Source organism: Malaclemys terrapin, chromosome 25 (assembly GCF_027887155.1).
Source record: "Malaclemys terrapin pileata isolate rMalTer1 chromosome 25, rMalTer1.hap1, whole genome shotgun sequence".
NCBI classification, from domain to species: domain Eukaryota; kingdom Metazoa; phylum Chordata; order Testudines; family Emydidae; genus Malaclemys; species Malaclemys terrapin.
Window position 1 is genome coordinate 4738906 of NC_071529.1, and position 17199 is coordinate 4756104.

The 17199-nt window shown below is 57.3% G+C and overlaps 1 protein-coding gene across 1 annotated transcript in view; it reads right to left on the bottom strand.

Moving 5' to 3' along the window:
• Window positions 1-351: 351 nt before the first annotated feature.
• Window positions 352-17199, bottom strand: part of LOC128829338 (alpha-2-macroglobulin-like) — a 43635-nt gene continuing 26787 nt past the window's right edge. The window contains exon 9 of the mRNA XM_054014719.1: window positions 352-519. Coding sequence (XP_053870694.1) covers window positions 352-519 — 168 coding nt within the window. The remainder of the gene's footprint in view (window positions 520-17199) is intronic.

Genomic DNA, 17199 nt, shown 5'->3' on the forward strand with positions numbered 1-17199 from the left:
CTGGGTTAAATGTGGAGTTATCTGGGTTCGTTGCTAAGCGATTAGCACTTGCAGTTTCGAACGCTAAGCGCTAACGTCACTGAGGCCGATTCAGGGCCCAGCGACACAGGCTGGGCCTTCACTCCACTCTGCCAGCTCAGTGCACAGCCAGAGGCCACTCGCGGGAGGGTGTTTAGTCTTTGCATGAATGTGCCCAGGTCTGAACTCCTCATGAGGGATCGATCCCAGTGATGGGCTGAACCAGAACCCCAGATCCAACCCCCAACGCTACCTCTGGGCCCATCTCTAAAGCAGCTGGGCTACAAATGACATGACCACATGTGCAAGTGAGACCCCTCTGCCCCTGGGGGTTCAGTGCTGGGGGCTGCCTGGGGGCATGCATGTGTGCTTGATTTCAGACCCACCTGTCCCCTCCTCCACGAGAAACGCCTTGGCCTGGAGGCTCATCCTGTAGCCAGAGTGGGTCAGGTTGAAGGGAGCTGTCACCACCTCTCTGGAAAAGCAACCGTTGCTCTCAGTCTGGAGGGAGAGAATCACAGCCCGTTAGCAGCAGCTCTGCACCAGGCCCCGCAGGTGTCAGCTCAGCAGGTCTCTAATCGGGCTTGGGCTGGTTAGTGCTGGGACGGGAGACACTCAAAGAAACCCTGGGTGCTGAAGTCAGCAGCAGGGGGCGCTCTCGCCTTGGAGTCAGCCCTGACTCCGGTACCCCAGCATGGCGCTAGGGGGCGCTGTGCAGCTGGAGCTGCTGTGGGTGGGATGAGACGTAAACAGGCCCTGGCCACTTGTGACAACCACAGATCCCCTGGTGCTTGTCCCCCATCGTCGTGGTAACGCTAGCTAAATCCAATCACCCCCCTAGGCCCCCAGGGACTGAGAGCATTCGGGGAGATCTGTATCGTTCCATTGCCCCACCTAACGAGAGCTGCTGATGAGGAAGGGCGGGCCCCGTAACCTGGGGCACTAGCCTAGGTCTGGAGAGACCTGTGGGGCAAGTCCCTGCCCTGCCACAGGGTGCCTGCAAGTCCCTCTGAGTACGGCTCCAGGAGAATCACCCTGCGGCCGCGAGTCTCAGAGCCCAGCCCTGCTGACCCCACTTGTGCTGCAGATTGACGGTTGGGTCCAGGCTCTAGACCCAGGGAGGGGGGAGGGTCTCGGAGCCCAGGCTCCAGCCAAGCGTCTACACCAGGGATCGGCAACCTACGGCATGCCTGCCAAAGGTGGCACGCAAGCCGATTTTTCATGGCACGCGGCGCGGGCTGAGCGGCTCAGTCCGCCGCCGCTCTGGGGTTCCCACTGCCAGCTCCTGCCAGCCGGGGTCCACCGCCAGTGCAACTCAGCACCCGCTGCTGGCCTGGGGGAAGGAACCCCAGGCTGGCAGGGGGCTGAGACCTCAGCTGGAAGGAGCTGGGGGCAGAAACCCCAGAGTGGCGAGGGACTGAGCCGCTCAGTCGCTGCTCTGGGGTTCTGGCTGCTAGCCCCTCCCCTCATATCTATGTAACCCTTCTGCCAGCCGAGTTGATAGCAGCAAGGGCCAGGTTCAATACACAGGGGTCCCCTCCCAACAACGTAACACAAAACCAGCTTGAGCCTCCACCCAGTGACCTGAGAAAATCTTACACAAGAGGCAATACTTCCCCTCTCGCAAGCACAGAGTCTCAGTGTAGCAGAAAATGTTTAATAACATGAGGTAAACAACATCAGCATTAAATTGGGAAAACACAACTAGAGTTCATAGACCAAACCATGAGCAAAGACCCACCCCAGCAAATTGGGCCGTGTCCTTTCCCTTTGGTTCTTGAATCCAGCAACGCAAAAATCACCCAAAGTCCCAAAAGTCCAACACCCCAAAAGTCTCTGCCCCTGGTCAGTGCAGCCCCAGAGTTCAAAAGTTTACCTGCAGGTTTTACCCCCCGCAGCCTGGGTGGAAATGGGGGAGGGGAAGAAGGGGGCGCGCAGGGTGTTAAGGGGCACCTTACGTGGTCCGAGGCCGATTGCCCGCCTCTCCGTGGGGTTCCACTGCAGCCTTCACCACGAGCCGCTCCACTCCACCAGCCGTCCCATGCGCCGCTCCTGCCGCCCCACAAACTGCTCCACTCTACCAGTCGCTCCGCTCCACTCTACTCCTCCAGCTGTCCCCACAAACTGCTCCGCTCCGCTCGCCGTTCCATGGGCCGCTCCAACTGTCCCCGCAAACTGCTCAGCTCGCCATCCCGTGGGCCACTCCATCCGTCCATCAGTTCCTTCTTGCCAAACAACTCCAACAGTGGGGAAGGAGGGTGAGACGTGGAATACAGCTGAGCAACACATCTCGAAGAACGCCAGTTACGGAACAGGTAACTGTCCTTTCTTCTTCGAGGGATTGCTCATGTGTATTTGACTATAAGTGACTCCAAGCTACCCCTGATGGAGGCGGGTAGGAGTTAAAGGTAAATTCTTAAGGGTTACACGGGCGGAGCACCGCCCTACCAAACCCGGCATCATCCCTTGCTTGGCAGACGATCGCATAGTGCGATGAGGAAGTGTGGACAGAGGACCACATAGCAGCCCTACAGATGTTCTGAATAGGGACATGAGTCACATAGGCCGCAGACGAGGCCTGGGCTCTGGTCGAATGCGCCTTCACAATAGGAGGCGGGGGAACCCCTGCCAGGTCATAACAGATGCGAATGCACTAAGTGATCCAGCGGGAGATCCGCTGGGTAGAAACTGGGCATCCCCTCATGCGCTTGGCCGAAGCAATAAAAAGCTGTGGGGGACTTCCTGAAAGGCCTGGTCCTGTTTAGGTAAAAGACTAGCGCTCTGCACAGGTCTAACATGTGCAGGCGACGTTCCTCATTGGAGGAATGGGGCTTAGGACAGAGGATCGGGAGGAAAATATCCTGATTCATGTGGAAAGCCGAGACTAACTTCGGCAAAAAGGCGGGGTGAGGGCAGAGATGAACTTTGTCTTTATGGAATACCGTATAGGGCGGTTCAGAAGTCAACGCCCTAAGCTCGGAGACCCGGCAGGCTGAGGTGATAGCCACAAGGAATGCCACCTTCCAGGAGAGGTGGGACCACGAACATGTTGCTAATGGCTCAAAGGGAGGCCCCGTGAGGCATGACAGCACCAGATTCAGATCCCAAGGCGGAACCGGGGTCTAGCGTAAGGGAATGCCCTGTCCAAACCCCTCAAAAACCTGGAAGTCATGTGGTGGGAGAACACGGACTGTCCCGTCACTGGAGGGTGGAAGGCCGAAATGGCCGCCAGGTGCACCCTGATGGAGGAGGGCGCCAGCCCTTGGGTCCTAAGGGATAGGAGGTAATCGAGGACAAGCTGGATAGACGCGGAAGAGGGAAAGGAACCTCTTTCCCTCACCCACATAGAGAACCTATACCATTTAGCAAGGTAGGTTCGATGCGTTGAGGGCTTCCTACTCTCCAGCAGGACCAATCTCACCTCCACAGAATACCTGCGTTCCTCCTCGGTCAGCCACAGAGAAGCCACGCTGTCAGGTGAAGCGCGGCTAGGTTGGGATGGAGGAGACAACCCTCCTCCTGGGAGAGGAGGTCCAGGCGGAGCGGCAGCCTGCAAGGCGGGGCCGCTAAGAGTTGCAGTAGGGTCCCGTACCAATGTTGACAGGCCCAATCCGGGGCTATGAGGATAACCCTCGCCCCATCTGATTTCACCATCTGGAGGACCTTGCCTATTAGGGGAAAGACCCTGGGGGCAGTAGAAAGGCCAAAGGGGAGGACCGTGAACTGGTAGTGGTCCTGACCCACTAGGAAACGGAGGAAGCACCTGTGACCCTCGAAAATGTGAAAGTATGCATCCTGGAGGTCCAGCGCTGTAAACCAATCCCCCTGGTCTAGGGAGGGAATAATAGATGCCAGGGACACCATGTGGAATTTGCAACGCACCAAGAACTGGTTGAGATTCCGCAGGTCGAGGATGGGCCGAAGCCTGCCCTTCGCCTTGGGGATGAGGAAATACCTGGAGTAAAAACCCCTGCCCTGGTATTCCCGAGGTACCCTTTCCACCGCTCCCAGAGAGAGGAGGAGCTCTACCTCCTGGCGGAGGAGGAGGGCATGCTCCGGGACCCCGGACGGCTGTCCGGACGGGGGGCAGTTGGGAGGGGTTGACACAAACTGCAGTTTGTAACCTTGGGAGATGGTGCTGAGAACCCATTGGTCCGATGTTATATGTGACCACTGCAGTCGAAAGGCCGATAAACAGTTCAAAAAAGGCAACTTTATTAACTGGGTGGGGGGTGCACCGGCAACAGGCTCGGTGACCCCCCTCAACGAGTCAAAAACCCTGTTTGCCCTACCGCTTGGCCTTTGAAGCCCCAGGCCGTTGGGCCGAGCAGGATTGGCATTGAGACTGGCGCCTTTGGTCCCTCTGCCTCTTAGGCAGGGGTTCATACCTGCCCCTAGCTTGTGGAGCAGGGGGCTGAGGCCTGTGCTTGTCCTTGGCAGGCGGGACATACAGGCCTAGGGTCTGCAAGGTGGTGTGGGAGTCCTTCATCCTGTGCAGACGGGTGTCTGTCTGGTCCGCGAACAGGGCCTTGCCATCAAAGGGCAGGTCCTGTATGATGGCCTGGGATTCCGAGGACAGCCCCGAAAGTGAGAGCCATGATGCACGCCTCATGGAGACAGCAGAGGCCATCGAGCGAGCTGCTGTGTCCGCCGCATCAGAAGCTGCCTTGAGTGCAGCTTTGGCCGCTGTCGCGCCCTCCTCGACCAGCGCCCGAAACTCCTTCACCTCTTTGTCTGGGAGGAGGGGCTCAAATTTGGGGAGGGATCCCCAAAGGTTAAACTCGTAACGACTGAGGAGTGCCTGATGGTTGGCCACGCTAAGTTGGAAACTTGCTGATGAATAAACCTTCTTACCAAAGGTATCAAGTCTGTGAGCATCCTTGTCCTTTGGCGTGGGTGCGGGCTGGCCATTCCTCTCATGGTGGTGGACCGACTCTACCATCAGAGAATTTGGAGCGGGATGGGTATACAGGTACTCCAGACCCCTCGCGGGGACAAAGTACTTCCTCTCAGCCTTGGAAATAGGCCCAAGAGAGGCCGGGGTCTGCCAAAGGCCAGCGGTAATATTGGTGACTCCGTGATGGAACGGGAGTGCCACACGCCCCGGTACCGAGGAGGCGAGGACATTGAAGAGTGTGTCGGAGGGCTCCTCCATCTCCTTGGCCCGGAGCTCGAGGTTGGCTGCCACCCTCCGAAGCAGCTCTTGGTGGGCTTTAAAGTCCTCCTGGGACGAGGGAGGTGGCACCGCAACCGGATCTCCCCTTGTCGAAGACGTGGAGGGCGCGGTGCATTTGGCCGCTGCCCGCACCACGGGCTCAACGTTGTCCGGTGCTGCAAATGGTGCCAGGGGTTCAGCGCCCACGGCTTGATCCTGGTGCCAAGGAGGTGACGCAGGGCGGCCGTGAGAGGCTCCCACCACGGATCGTGGTCCCAACTGGGCAAGCACCTGCAGCCACGGTGCCTACTGGCACCATTGTCCCTGCCAGGGCACGGCCTGGAACTGAGGTGCTTCGGGTGGCGGCAGGACAGGTTGGACTTGCGGCACGGTGCGGCTCACAGAGAGACAGCTGCACGCCGATGCCGAAGTCCTCGACGAGCGCACGGTGCCGAAGGAGCGACTGGAGTGGTCTCTGTCTTGACGGCTCCTGCCCAGAGACTTCGACCTGGAAGAGGTCGACAAGTAAATGTCCGAGGAAGTATCCCTGGACTCCCTGTGGCGCCTGTGGCCACGGCGCCATGGTGCCGGGGACTCTCGGGACTCGCTCCAGGCGCGGCCTCTGCGACGGCGGGCGCCAGAGTGCGAGCACTGGTGCCGTCGGTACCGAGGCCTGTTCCTCTTGGAGCAGCTCGTAGAGGAACGGCGCCGTTTCTTGTCTCCACCGCGTGTCGTTCAAGAGTGGAGGAGTGGGATCCGTTGAGCGACGAATCCAGACGCGGAGTAGACCTGCGGCACGGGGCTCTCGCCTGCACCTCGACCCGGGAGGGTGCCTCGACCTCCGAAACCTCCAGGGAGGGCTGATGGGTACTCAACGGCGGCTTTCCACGGGGGCCCTGACTGTGTGGCGGTCCCGGCACCGGAAGTGTCAGGATGGCCCACGCAGCCCGAGCTGCCTCCGGCGTCAAAGGCATGCGTACCTCTGGTGAGGCTTGTGCGGATGGGACCGGACTACTCTGCTCAGCCCGAGTCAGAGGTCTCTGTCCCGATGGGGATCGCGGGCTGCCCAACTCGGGTCTAGCCTCCCCTCTCTCCTTCTCCCGGCGTCACTGAGACTTCCCTTACTTCTTAGCCAGGGAGCGGTGCCAGGACGTCGACGGCGCCTCACTGCATACCGAGGATGTGGTACCGGGAGAAGACTCGGCACACCGCACCTGCGGCGCTTTGGCACTCGCCGAAGATGCGGAGCCTGGCGCAGTGTCGGCTCGACGCACTGGTGCTGGGGCCAATGCCGACTCCATTAAAAGCGCTTGAAGTCGGATGTCTCGCTCCTTCTTTGTCCGCAGCTTGAAGGAGCGACAAATCTTACAATTCTCACTCACGTGAGACTCGCCCAAACAGCAAAGACACTGATTGTGTGGGTCGCTTCTGGGCATAGAGTTGCAACAGGAGTCGCACGACTTGAAGCCTGGGCCACGGGGCATGCCCCGAGCCAGGCGCTTGTCAGAGAAGTTCAAAAAGGAAAGAGTTCAATGAACTGAGTACCACTAAGGCTAGAAGAGCTGCAGCTAAGCTGGAGCAAGTTCCGACTACCTTCACTGGCGGCAAGAAGGAATTGAGGGTGTGGGGAGCATGCAGCCCCCTTTATGGCACGATATGTCGGTGCCACTCCAGGGGTCACAGTGGTGCTCCCCCACTACAGGTACTGCTAAGGGAAAAACTTCCGGCACCGGTGCATGTGGCGAGCACGCACACCTATAGTGGAATACACATGAGCAATCACTCGAAGAACACTTTATTTCTCCTGCCCCAATAACAGAGAAACTGGGGATCCCACAGCAGCCAAAGTGACCATTTTGGGCTGCCGTGGGCTCATGCTAGGCGGGGTGGGTGTGCCTATGCAAACAAGATCAGCCCCTGAAGTTATTTTCCACACTAGCCATAATTCACCACCAGATGTCAGGGTAGAGCTCATCCTGACTCTGCTTACATCTAGACTAAAAGAACTGTCCATCTCTGCCAGAACAGTTGAGAGACACATAAGGGAAATGGCAGAAAACATTAAGGAAAAGCAGACAACTGCATTGAAAGACACAGCAGTGTTTAGTGTTGCAGTTGATGAGAGCGTGGATATAAACGATGTTCCACGTTTGGCAATTGTTGCAAGATATTGTGCTTCCGATGAAATCCAAGAGGAACTTTGTTGCCTAAAACCCCTGCATGGCACAACAAAGGGGGCAGATATACTGGAAAGTTTTGTAAACCATTTTGAAGAACAAGGCGTTGACATCAGAAAAATATTTTGTGTGACAACAGATGGTGCTCCTGCCATGGTCGGAAAACAGAAGGGATTTGTAAAGTTACTTGAAGATCAAATTGGCCATCCGACAGTCAAATTTCACTGTATCATCCATCAAGAAAACCTGTGTGCAAAAATTTCTAATTCAGAGCTTAATAATGTGATGAATACAGTGGTGCAAATTGTGAATTTCCTTGTTGCTCGATCTGCTTTGACTCACAATTTCAAGTACTGCTAGAAGAGATGGACAGTGCTTATAACGACATCCCACTTCACAGCAACTTTTGGTGGCTATGTTGTGGCAAGGTTTTGGTGCGCTTTGTAAACTGTTTTGATGCAATCAAGGCCTTTTTGTTGGAAAAAGAACAAAACTACCCCAAACTGGATGATGACAAATGGCTGTGTAAGCTCATGTTTCTAACTGATATCACTGCTCACCTAAATGAACTCAACCTCTGTCTCCAGGGTGCAGGGCAAACAGTTCTGGATCTTTATGAAGCCTGGAAAGCATTTGTTGTGAAACTAGCAGTTTTTTCCAGGGATATTCAAACTTCTACTTTCCGCTACTTCCAACTCATAAAAGAGCTATCGACACGTTGCACTGTCAGTGTCGATGAGATTGGAAAGTACATGCAAGAATTGGTATCAGAATTTTCTGACAGATTTCAAGATTTCCAGCGATTTGGCCCAATGCTTTCTTTTCTAATTAAACCTGAAAAGTTCAACGAAAGCAACTTGGATTTGTCTGTATTTCAGTGGATGGGTGTCGAAGATTTCGAAATGCAGCTCATTCAGTTAAAAAGTTCAGAATTGTGGACATCAAAGTTTGTGGATCTGCGGAGCGCACTTGAAGCTACCGCGAGAGCTCATGGGGCCTCTATTCTGACCTGCTGGACGTCCCTGCCAGTGAAATTTAACTTTTTGAAGAAAATTGCGTTTGCAATGCTTTCGGCATTTGGATCCACATACCTGTGTGAACAGGTATTTTCACACATGAAATCTGTCCTCTGTCCCTCTGTGACGGAGCAGGGAGCAGGGCAGATTTGACCTGGGAATGTTGCAGGGGGGTTGCAGTGGGGATGTGGGACTTCCCTTGAAGGAAGCTACCTGAGCTGTAACCTGAGCCAGGAACGGGGGTGGGGAGAATTAACACCTTCTGCCCGGGAGACTGAACAAAGGAGAGGAGCAGCGGGAGGAGTTTTGAGTTAGTTTCGGTTTGGGCTGGGTGGTGCAACGCAGGAAACCCCAAGCTGGGGTCTAAGCTCCCTGAACCTCCCAGAGGGACCTAATTGAGGGGGTCTGGTCGTACCTACATGCTCTGCTTGAGACTGTGTTCCTGTCCTTAAATAAACCTTCTGCTTTACTGGCTGGTTGAGAGTCGCAGTGAATCTCGGGAAGAGGGGTGCAGGGCCCTAACTCCCCCACAATCCGCAACTACTGGTGGCAGCGGCGGGATCTACTGCACCCCGTGGACGGCGCTTCCTGCAGTAAGTGACTGGGGAGCAGTAAAACGAAGGGGGATTGACGGGGACCAGGCCTGCTGAAGAGTGGGAGAGAGACGGTTATTACCCCTGGGAGTGTGTGACCAGCGAGAAGGACTTTTGCAGTAACAGGGTCCCCCGGGGGGATCGCAGCGAGTGGTCCCAGGGGCGGAGGAGTCTGCAGCTCGACCCTGGCAGAGAGGCGGTGACCTCGAGAAGGGCTGGCACACTAGGGGTCCCCCTGGGAACTGTGGGGAGCTGTGAGCACACAGGCCGGTGAGTGGCCAGCAGGAAGATGTATGCCAAGCGGCTTAAGAGCGACCTGGTGGAGCTGTGCAAGCAGAGGCGGCTGCGCATTGGGAGGCTCACCAAAGAACAGCTCATTGCCCAGCTGGAGGCGGAAGATCGCGCGAATGAACTGATCCCTGTGTCTCAGGGAAGCAGCCTGGCAAATGCAGCGCAGGCACCAGTGTCTGTCCCAGCTGGGAGTGGTCAGCCGGCTGCTGAGGGCTTCCCGAGACCCCTCCTTCCTATGCCTAGGGGAAGGGTGGGGAGGAGCCCAGCAAATAACGAAGGCGCCGTGACCCCCCCGGCCAGCAGGGGACCCTCCCGGCGAAGCTCGCCGGCCAGCAGAGGATCCTCCCGGCGACGCTCGGCATCCGTGGAGCGGAATTGGCTGGAATGGGAGAAAGAGCTAAAACTGAGAGAGCTGGAGGATCGTGAACGACAGAGACAGCATGAACGGGAGGAGAAAGAGAGACAGCATCAGCGTGAAGAGAGACAGAGACAGCATGAACGGGAGGAGAATGAGAGACAGAGACAGCATGAAGAGAGACAGAGACAGGAGAATGAGAGACAGCGTCAGCATGACCTGGAACTGGCGAGATTGAAGGGCAGCGAACCCCCGGCTGCGGTGAGTGAGGGGGGACCCAGGACTGCACGGAGCTTTGATAAGTGCATCATGGCCCCATACAAGGAGGGGGAGGACATGGATGACTTCCTGGAGGCCTTTGAGACGGCCTGCGAGCTGCACCGGGTTGATCCCGCGGACAGACTCCGGGTCCTTACCCCCTTACTGGACCCCAAAGCCGTGGCATTGTACCGCCAACTGGGAGAGGCAGAGAAAGGGGACTACGAACTATTCAAAAAGGCCCTGCTACGTGAGTTTGGGCTGACTCCTGAGATGTACCAGGAAAGGTTCCGGAGTCAAGATAAAACCCCTGAGATCTCATATCTGCAACTAGCCGTCCGCATGGAAAGATACGCCAGCAAGTGGGCTGGTGGGGCCCCGACGAAGGAGGACCTGATTAAACTGCTGGTACTGGAGCAACTGTATGAGCGGTGCCCATCCGACCTGAGGCTGTGGTTGGTGGACAGAAAGCCAGAGAACCCGCGACATGCCGGGCAGCTGGCTGATGAGTTTGTAAAGAGCCGGTCAGGGGGTGGCAGGGAGGAGCCCCAAAGGAACAGGCCCGCCGCGATGCAGAGAGAGAGTCACCCTGGGACCTCCCAAAGGGGGAATATGGGGAATCCCCTCCCACGGGGAATGCCCAGCATCAGGGACAACCGACCGGCTTGAGGGGACCCACGGGACCTGAGCTGCTATTACTGCGGCCGAAGAGGCCACGTTCGGGCCCAGTGCCCCAAGCTCAAGGACAGACTGAGCAGACCGAACCCGCACCGGGTTAACTTGGTAGAGGCCCAGACGGACGAGGGGCAGGCTTCCCACGCAAGAGGGGCTGGCAGCTTATCAACTGCTCAAGAGAGAGAAGGGCCCCCGGCCAGCTTCTCTGGGGGGCCAGATGCTCCGGATTCAAAGTTCTCCGTTTACAGGGTTGGCGCGGGGCTGTCCCTGCGGAGCGAGTGCCTTGTTCCCCTGGAGGTGGATGGGAAGAAAGTTTATGGATACTGGGACACGGGCGCAGAGGTGACACTGGCCCGGCCCGAGGTGGTGGCCCCAGATCGGGTGGTGCCCAACACCTTCCTGACCCTGACCGGGGTGGGCGGGACCCCATTCAAGGTTCCCGTAGCGAGGGTACACCTGAAATGGGGGGCCAAGGAGGGCCCCAAGGACGTGGGAGTGCACCACCATTTGCCCACTGAGGTGTTGATGGGGGGGGACCTAGAGGACTGGCCAAGCAGCCCCCAGACCGCCTTAGTCGTGACCCGTAGCCAGAGCCGGCGAGGGGCACTACGCCCTGACCTTGGGAAGGATGTCCCACCGGAGGCACCGAACCCTTCCCGGGTGGGGAGGGAACACCCAAGGACAGGCCGCGGGGTGGCTGGGGCTTCCGACCCAGCCGACGAGAGGGAGCAGGTCCCCATCCCTTCCCCAGCCGCCGAGTTCCAGGCCGAGTTGCAGAAGGACCCCTCCCTGCGGAAGCTAAGGGGCCTGGCTGACCTCAGTGTGGTACAGACCATGAGGAGAGGATGCAAGGAGAGGTTCCTGTGGGAGAAGGGGTTCCTGTACCGAGAGTGGGCTCCCCCGGGGGAAGTGGAGTCGTGGGGGATCAGGAGGCAGCTGGTGGTTCCCCAGAAGTTTCGCCACAAGCTACTGTACCTGGCCCATGACATCCCTCTCGCAGGGCACCAGGGGATCCGGCGCACCAGGCAGAGGCTGCTACAGAACTTTTACTGGCCCGGGGTCTTCACCAACGTCCGGCAGTACTGCCGATCCTGTGACCCCTGCCAGAGGGTGGGGAAGGCCCGGGACAAGGGGAAGGCAGCATTGAGACCTTTGCCCATCATAGAGGAGCCTTTCCAGAAGGTGGCCATGGACATAGTGGGACCTCTCAGCAAGACGACCCGGTCTGGGAAGAAATACATCCTGGTGGTGGTAGATTTCGCCACCAGCTACCCCGAGGCAGTGCCCTTATCGTCCATTGAAGCAGACACTGTGGCGGATGCGCTGCTGACCATTTTCAGCCGAGTGGGGTTCCCCAAGGAAGTCTTGACGGACCAAGGGTCCAACTTCATGTTGGCCCTACTCCGGTGCTTGTGGGAGAGATGTGGGGTCCGGCACAACTGGGCCTCAGCATATCACCCCCAATCCAACGGGCTGGTGGAGAGGTTCAATGGGACGCTAAAAATGATGCTGAAAACATTTATGAATCAGCACCCGCAGGACTGGGACAAGTACTTACCTCACCTGCTGTTTGCGTACAGGGAGGTACCCCAGGAGTCTACCGGGTTTTCGCCTTTCGAACTGCTATATGGAAGGCGGGTAAGGGGGCCCCTGGACCTGATGAGAGACGAATGGGAGGGGAAGGCCACTCCTGACGGAGAGTCGGTGGTGAAGTATGTCCTGACCTTCCGGGAACGACTTGCCGAGCTCATGGGCCTGGCCAGGGAGAATCTGGCCAGAGCCCAGAGGAAGCAGAAGGTCTGGTATGACCGCACAGCACGGGCCCGCGCCTTCGCCACTGGGGATCAGGTGATGGTCCTCATCCCCGTGAGGAAAAACAAACTCCAGGCCGCCTGGGAAGGGCCCTTCAAGGTTGTCAAGCAACTAAACGAGGTAAACTATGTGGTGGAGCTGTCGAACCGGGCACACCACCACCGGGTGTACCATGTGAATATGATGAAGCCATATTATGACAGGGGGAATATGGTGTTGGCCGTGTGTGGACAGTGGGAGGGGCAGGGAGATGACTCTTTAGTAGATCTATTCCCTGGGACAAGAGTTGGCTTCCCCCTGGAAGCAATTCCCCTCTCTGATCGGCTAACCCCTGCCCAGCGAGCTGAGATCGGAGGGGTGCTGCATCTGTACCAGCAGCTGTTTTCCAACCAGCCTGGACGCACTAATCTGACTGTCCACCGGGTGCAGACAGGATCGCACCCGCCTATAAAATGCTCCCCCTTCCGAGCCACAGGGAAAACTGCTCAGGACCTGGAAAGAGAGGTCAATGACATGCTGGCTTTGGGGGTGATCCAGCCGTCTTCCAGCCCTTGGGCCTCACCGGTGGTGCTGGTCCCCAAAAAGGACGGGTCGATCCGGTTCTGTGTGGACTATCGGAAGCTCAATGCCATCACTGTAGCCGATGCCTACCCCATGCCCAGGCCGGATGAGCTCCTAGACAAGCTGGGAGGTGCTCGGTACCTTACCACCATGGATCTTACAAAGGGCTATTGGCAAGTGCCGCTGGATGCAGATGCCAGGCTGAAATCGGCCTTTGTCACCCCTCTGGGGCTCTATGAGTTCCTGACCCTGCCCTTCGGCCTCAAGGGAGCGCCGGCCACCTTCCAGCGCCTGGTGGATCAGCTACTGAGGGGGATGGAGAGTTTTGCCGTGGCGTATATCGATGACATCTGTGTCTTTAGCCAGACCTGGGAGGACCACATATCCCAGGTTAGACAAGTGCTGGACCGACTCCAGAAGGCTGGGCTGACCGTAAAACCGGAGAAGTGCAAGGTGGGGATGGCTGAGGTATCCTACCTAGGCCACCGGGTGGGAAGCGGCTGCCTAAAGCCGGAACCAGCCAAAGTGGAGGTGATCAGAGACTGGCCCGCTCCTCAAACCAAAAAGCAGGTCCAAGCCTTTATTGGGATGGCAGGGTACTATCAGAGGTTCGTGCCCCACTTTAGCGCCATAGCCGCCCCCATCACTGAGCTGTGCAAGAAGGGGAAGCCAGACAAAGTGGTCTGGACCGAGGAGTGCCAGGAGGCTCTCCGGGCGCTGAAGGAGGCTCTGGTCAGTGGCCCAGTTCTGGCAAACCCAGACTTTGACAAGCCCTTTATGGTGTTCACCGACGCCTCAGACACAGGACTGGGGGCGGTGTTAATGCAGGAGGATGAAAAGGGGGAGAGACACCCCATCGTGTACCTGAGCAAGAAGTTGCTACCCCGGGAGCAGAACTACGCGGCCATCGAGAAGGAATGCCTGGCCATGGTGTGGGCCCTCAAGAAACTAGAGCCATATCTTTTTGGGCGTCACTTCACCGTGCACACCGACCACTCTCCCCTGACCTGGCTGCACCAGATGAAAGGAGCCAACGCCAAGCTCCTGAGATGGAGCCTGCTCCTGCAGGATTATGACATGGACGTGGTCCATGTGAAGGGACGTGACAACCTGATAGCGGACGCATTGTCCCGGAGAGGGAGCCCTGAACTTCCCCAGGTCACTGGTCAGAGTGACCCCGCTCAGTTCAGTCTCGAAGGGGGGAGAGATGTGACGGAGCAGGGAGCAGGGCAGATTTGACCTGGGAATGTTGCAGGGGGGTTGCAGTGGGGATGTGGGACTTCCCTTGAAGGAAGCTACCTGAGCTGTAACCTGAGCCAGGAACGGGGGTGGGGAGAATTAACACCTTCTGCCCGGGAGACTGAACAAAGGAGAGGAGCAGCGGGAGGAGTTTTGAGTTAGTTTCGGTTTGGGCTGGGTGGTGCAACGCAGGGAACCCCAAGCTGGGGTCTAAGCTCCCTGAACCTCCCAGAGGGACCTAATTGAGGGGGTCTGGTCGTACCTACACGCTCTGCTTGAGACTGTGTTCCTGTCCTTAAATAAACCTTCTGCTTTACTGGCTGGTTGAGAGTCGCAGTGAATCTCGGGAAGAGGGGTGCAGGGCCCTAACTCCCCCACAATCCGCAACACCCTCTCAGAGCCGTTAACAACTGATCACTCAGAAGCCTGTGTGCAGCTTAAAGTATCCAAATACGTGCCAGACATTGGAAAACTCAGCAAGGAAAAGCAAGGGCAAGGATCACACTAAACTGATAAGATCTGCATTTTGATTTAATTTTAAATAAAGCTTCTGAAACATTTTGAAAACCTTGTTTACTTTACATATAACAGCAGTTTGGTTATATATTATAGACCTATAGAGAGACCTTCTAAAAAACGTTAAAATGTATTACCGGCACGTGAAGCCTTAAATTAGAGTGTATAAATGAAGACTCGGCACACCACTGCTGAAAGGTTGCTGACCCCTGGTCTTCACTGTTCCTTTAGCCCCGCAGCACAAGCCCCAGGCAGCAGAGCTGGGCTCAGAGATGCTGCCACAGGTTTTTTGCTGTGCGGACGGACCCTGAGCATCTCTGTGCCTCAGTTCCCCATCTGTACAATGGGGACAGGAGCCTGCCCCACCTCCCGGCGGCTAGGAGGGTAAGTGAGTGTGATGAAGTGGGACTGTTCTTAATGTTTCCTCTGAATACTGTGTGGGTGCCTCAGTTTCTGTCACCTGGCAACTAATGGCCAAGCCCTTTCCCCATGCAAGGGGATGCTAAAGGTGTGGGAGAACAAAGAGACCAGGTGACCTCCTGGTCCGGGAAAGGAACTCAGCAGAGAACGGGGGCTGGAGGGGGTTTCAGTTTGGAGCTGGCTGGGGACGGGAAGTGAGGACAGACGGGGTTATCTGGCTCGCTGGGCCCCAGAATGGACCTGGCTGAGGGGTCCCGTTCATTGTACCTACAAGCTCTGTTTTAGACCGTGTTCCTGTCATCTAATAAACCTCTGTTTTATTGGCTGGCTAAGAGTCACGTCTGACTGCGAAGTGAGGGTGCGTGCAGGACCTCTGGCTTCCCCAGGACCCCGCCTGGGCGGACTCGCTGTGGGAAGCGCACGGAGGGGCATATGCTGAATGCTCCAAGGGTAGACCCAGGAGGTAAAGCCGTGTCAGCTTCTCACCCTGAAGACAGACTGCTCCAAGGGAGAGGAGACTCCCCAAAGTCCTGACTGGCTTTGTGGGGAGCAGTTCCAGAGCATTGCCCGGGGGCTCCGTGACAACTGGTGGCAGCGGTAGGATGTACTGCACCCCGTGAATGGCGCTTCTCGCAGTAAATGACTGGGGAGCAGTAAAACGAAGGGGGGATAATGAGGGCCAGGCGTGCTGAAGGCTAGAGAGGGACGGTTTCAGGGGGTGATTAACCCCTAGGAGTGTGTGACCAGCGAGAAGGACTGTTGGAGTAACGGGGTCCCCCGAGGACTGCAGGGAGCAGTCTCAGGGGCGGAGGAGCTTGCCGCTCGACCCTGGGAGAGAGAAGGACTTTTGCAGTGACAGGGTTCCCCTGGGGATTGCAGCGAGCGGTCCCAGGGCGGAGGAGTCTGCAGCTCAACCCTGGCAAAGAGGTGGTGACCTCGAGAAGGGCTGGCACACTAGGGGTTCTTCCTGGAAACCGTGGGGGAGCTAAGAGCACACGGGCCTGTGAGTCCAAAGCAACTTGGGAACAGCGGAGTGATGGCCTATCACCATCTCCTTAAGAAGGACATTGTAATACTGTGCAAAAAGAGAGGGTTATGCATTGGGAAGTTCACCATGGCCCAGTTAATCGTGCAGCTGGAGGACGAGGACCACTCTAAGGAGCAGATTCCTGACCCAGCTGGGGTTACAAGAGGATCTGGGAGAAGCTGGAGCAGTAGCCAGGCATCCCCAAAAGTCTGGCCTCCAACCAGACGAGGGTCTTCATGATCGGGTTCCCCATCAGGGGATCGGAGAAGGATGGGACTGGAGCTGAGTCTGAGAGAGCGAGAGGACCGTGAGAGACAGCAAGAGCCTGAGGAAAAGCTGCAGGAAAAGCAACACAGCATGGACTGGTGCTGGTGGAGCGGAGAGGCATAGGGGGCTCCCCAGGGGTGAGTGGGAATAGACCCCGTGCTGCCAGTTCCGCAGGGAGTCTCGACACTAAATTGCTGCCCCTGGTTAAGCGGGGGGGATGTGGATGCCCACCGCACGGCCTTTGAGCAGGCGGGTGATTTGAACCAGGGGGACCCTGTGGAAAAGCTTCGGTATCTAGCTCCCTTGCTGGGTTCCAAGGCCATAGACACTGTCAGCCAGATGGGTGGGGTGGTGGACAGGCTCCCACTCCTGGCCCCGGCCTATGTGTCTGCCTGGAGTCTCCTGGGCTCAGGCCCCTCGGACCCCTAGTGGGAGCAGAAGGTCGTGGTCAAGGGGGAGACATGCCTGGGGCAGCCAGACCCTGGGACACAAAGAACTGTTGTCGGGCCCCGGGTGGTGCAGCCGCAGATCCTGAGGGGCTGGGTGACCTGGGTGAAAGTCCCAGGGATGGAACCATTCATCCTGCCTATAGCACGGATCCCTGTGCAGACCCAGGAGGGGTCGGGCTGGCTGGTCATTGGGGTTCTCCAGGATATCGGCTGTGAGGTCCTGTTGGGGGGTGACTGTGTCTCTTTGGGACAGGATCCAGGCCCTGCTCCTGTAACGGCTGAGGATTTGAATTTGAATCCAGGGAACCAATTGGCTAAGATGGAAATGGTCAGTGAAAATGCAAATGACCTGGTTGGCAGAAGGGAGGGG